Genomic DNA, 4122 nt, shown 5'->3' on the forward strand with positions numbered 1-4122 from the left:
TAATTCTATTTCATCATGCTTCTTTTGTTACTGTCTAACTTACCTTCCTAATGTCCTCTCCCTTCCCCTTTGTACCAAAAAGCTCAAGACTTCCGTCTCGGTTGGTTTTTTATTTGATTCATGAATCTAGTCGTATATTACAGCCTATTCGATATGTAATTCGATATTATGAAAATTGTGCTCGTTTTCTTAAAGTTGAAGTGGAATGACAGTAGGTTGTATTGTGGCTGTTGAGATTAGGACAGAGCAGTGATAAGAAAATGTCATTAAAATTGATATGGGAAGATGGTGATGATGATGACTGATTTTGATTGGAGTACGATGGAATGTTGATAGGATTGAAGGGATGGGTGTGTGTCCACTTTCTTCCACCAAAAAAAATTCAATAACTTTTGGATCTGTTGGATCCAAATAAACAAATATTTGATAAATTTGACAAATTTAACATCTACTCACATGTGGGTTTAGTATTTAAAAATCCTCGATAAGTAGCTCTACTGTTGAAGTCGGAAAATGCAAATGTCAGCATTTATGGTGGAACCTATCTTTTCATAAAAATATTTCATGGCCTTGAATTCTACTTTCCAGTCTGGGTGTGGGCCATGTACATCCAGTTGACAGGCATATACGTACTCATTGGGCCTACCCTTCAGTGTAAACTGAGGGAAAGGAGCCCACATAATATAACTGTAAAACATAGATATCATAATGTATGTGTCTATACTTTAACATATATTATTTATAGAGGTTTATGTATCATACAATATCGATAACATAGCATTATCATATCATATCAGACATCAAAGCATAACCATAACATGGCATACGTCAAACAATCATAAAAATGGCGAAACATACAGATATCCATATCCTTGAAACCGTAATCAAGAATCAGTTTATGACGCACTTTATTAATATTGTATTATAATGATATCATAATTTTATATAAATAAAAAAAATTGTGTATTAATATATATGATATTTTATTTATATGTAAAGAAAAGATTTCCCCATCGGTCTTTGTATTTGGGCTTAAATGGGCTCTCCACCGAAGGCTCAAAAGATAACGACGTTGCATCAGCCCAGCAGCGCCGGAAAGATTTAGAAAAAGAAGATCATAATTTGGAGATGCGGGTTATCAATCCCGGTACCTCTCGCATGCTACATCCCCTTAACGTGTCACCTAAGTCAAGTGTTCGATAGACCTTTTGTCCACGACGGCTATGACTTGGATTTCAAAAAATGGTGAAGAATTGATGGAGTTTTTGTCCAAATTAGAGCTCGGACTTCCAATCTCATGCCGAGATTAAAAAGACAACATGAAAACAAATTAAAGTAAAAAGTAAGATAAAATGAAATACGAAAATTCGGTAAAATTTGAATTAAATTAAAAGCAAACAACATAACAATTAAAACAACATAACAATTACCCTTGAAACCCTAACCCGCCTCCTATTCTTTCCGGCAGCCATTCTCTCATAATCCCCTTCCCGCCGCTCGCTGTCGCTCCTCCGCCTCCCATTTTTCCCCTTCCCCGCCGCTTGCTGCCACTCCTCCGCCTCCCGTTTTCATTATTCGTTACTCTTGCGAGGCATTCGCGTTTCTCCGATTTGTCTTCTCAAGAGGAAGCAGGTTTTCTTTCCCCTCGCGTTTTCACAGTCATGTTGTTGCTTCGTCGGATCATTATAGTCAGGCAGCCATCATCAGTCTTTGCTCACGGATTTTCTGAAAGTCCGTTGAAATCTCTCAGATACTCATCGACTTCTTCTAAGATCGCATCATCTCCAAAATCTACATCGCTGGATTCTATTTCGGTTAAGCCAGAGAACGATGAGAAGCCTGTAATGGTGCTCTTTGAGAATCATGGATTCTCAAAAACACAGATCTCTGAGCTTGTCAAGAAATTCCCTCGAGTTCTTTCAGCGAACCCCGAAAAGACGCTATTGCCAAAATTGTTGTTCTTTCAATCGAAAGGCCTTTCTTCCCCCGAGATTGCCAAATTAGTGTGTGGTTTTCCTTCGATTTTAACGCGAAGTTTAGACAGAAAAATCATTCCAGCTTTTGATTACATTCAAGCGCTACTTCAAACTGAGGAGAAGACTATCGCATCCATAAAACGGTCTTTAGGTATTCTCACTTGGGATCTCCAAACCGTTCGTCCCAATGTTGAAACTCTAATACAAATTGGAGTTCCTGATTCCAACATTGCAACCATTCTTCAGTACCAACCACGAGTGTTCTTGATAAACACCGTCCGATTCAAGGAGATTGTGGAGGAAGTTAAGGAAATGGGATTCAACCCTCTGCGATTGAAGTTTGTTCTTGCTGTTTTTGCATTGCGAGCAATGAGCAAATCTACATGGAGAAAAAAAGTTGAAGTTTACAAGAAATGGGGATGGCCTGAAGAAGAGATTCTCTTCGCATTTCGAAGGCATCCATGGTGTATGATGGCTTCCGAGGACAAGATCAATGGCGTAATGGATTTCTTTGTGAACAAGATTGGATGTGAACCTTCATACGTTGCAAAGCGACCTGCTCTGATTACACTTAGTTTAAAGAAGAGGATTGAGCCAAGAGGCTGGGTTTATCAAGTTTTGCTGTCAAAGGGTTTGATTAAGAAAGATGTGAATCTTCCTTTGCTGTTTGAGTCTACTGAAAGCCGATTCTTAGTCAAATTCATCGACCCTCATAAGGAGCTGATTCCTAGATTGTTGAAGTTGTATAAAAAGAAATTGGAGGATGCTAAGAGATAGCAGGTTCAATCTCCTTCTCTGAATGTTATTATTTACCTGTTTTGCTTGTTCATATGTCTATTCATATCTAAAATTGATGTATGTTCAAGAGCTTGTGCTGAATTGGCTGCTATTTAGATTGTTAACTAAAGGATGGTTTGAGCTGAATTGACTATAGCACGTTGTAAGTGGAGTTACAGGATTCAAATATGTCTAAACTAGTTTTGGCTATACTCCGTTGATTGTTGACTGTACTGTCGCTAATTTTGAATTATTGTTTCTAGTTTATATCAATAACACAACCTTAAAAAAGGTCATTGCTATGTCACCTACTCTATTTATGTGAGATATCGTATAAGTTGGAGAAGGGAACGAAGTATTTCTTACAAGGGTGTGGAAACATTTCCATAGTATACGGGTATTAAAATTTGAGGTTGATGGTGATACGCAACGAGCTAGAGCGGACAATATCTGCTAGCAGTGGGCTTGGACGGTTACAAATGGTATCAAAGTCAAACATCGGGCGGTGGAAACCTCTTCATAGTATACATATATTAAAATTGTGAGGTTGAGAGCGATATATAACGAGGTAAAGCAGAAAATATTTGCTAGTAGTGGGCTTGGGCGGTTACAAATGGTATCAAAGCCAGACATTAAGCAGTGTGCGAACGAAGACGTTGGGCCCCAAGGGGGGTGGATTGTGAGATCCCACATTGGTTGGAGAGTGGAAGGGCTAGAGAGAACAATATCTTCTAGCGGTGGGCTTGGAGGGTTACAAATGGTATCGAAGCCAAACATCGGTGGAAACCTCTCCCTAGTATACATATATTGAAATCGTGAGGCTGACAGTGATATGTAATGAGCTAATGAGCTAAAGCGGAAAATATCTGCTAGCAGTGGGATTGGGCGGTTACAAATGGTATCAAAGCCAGACTTGCCCTAGGGGGTGGATTATGAGATCTCACGTTAGTTAGAGAGTGGAACAAATAATTCATTATAAGGGTGCGAAAACCTCTCTCTAGTAGACACAAACACGTTTTAAAACTGTGAGGCTGACAACGATATGTAGCGGCCTAAAACAAACAATATATGTTAGCTACGGACTTAAGTGCAAAACAAACAACCTATGAGATGGCACGTTAAGTGCTTCATTGGCATGTTATTGTCTGGGTTGGGTTGTGTTGGGTTGGGGGATTCAACAAAAGAAGTGGAAGTGCTTCGTGTACATGGTCTGGGTTGAGGGATTTTTTTGACCCAACCCAAAAGTTCGGGTTGGTTGGATTGGTAACCCAACCCAAAACTTTTCACAACCCAACCCAACCCAACCTTCTATTTTCGGGTTCGGGTTCGGGTTGGGTTGTCAATTTTTTTTTTTTTTTTTTTTTTTTTT

At 39.1% G+C, this 4122-nt stretch overlaps 1 protein-coding gene across 1 annotated transcript; it reads left to right on the top strand.

Moving 5' to 3' along the window:
• The first annotated feature begins 1432 nt into the window (after nt 1-1432).
• On the top strand, nt 1433-2972 carry LOC111471659 (transcription termination factor MTERF6, chloroplastic/mitochondrial-like). The gene has a single exon (XM_023117377.1). It carries the CDS (start codon nt 1662-1664, stop codon nt 2751-2753), a length of 1092 nt encoding a protein of 363 aa, XP_022973145.1. The 5' UTR covers nt 1433-1661; the 3' UTR covers nt 2754-2972.
• Nucleotides 2973-4122: the final 1150 nt, after the last annotated feature.

The sequence above is a fragment of the Cucurbita maxima genome, unplaced genomic scaffold (genome assembly GCF_002738345.1).
Source record: "Cucurbita maxima cultivar Rimu unplaced genomic scaffold, Cmax_1.0 Cma_Scf00054, whole genome shotgun sequence".
NCBI lineage: Eukaryota > Viridiplantae > Streptophyta > Magnoliopsida > Cucurbitales > Cucurbitaceae > Cucurbita > Cucurbita maxima.

Coding starts and splice junctions, on each gene's coding strand:
- LOC111471659 (XM_023117377.1), top strand. CDS start 1,662: ATGTTGTTGCTTCGTCGGATCATTATAGTCAGGCAGCCATCATCAGTC.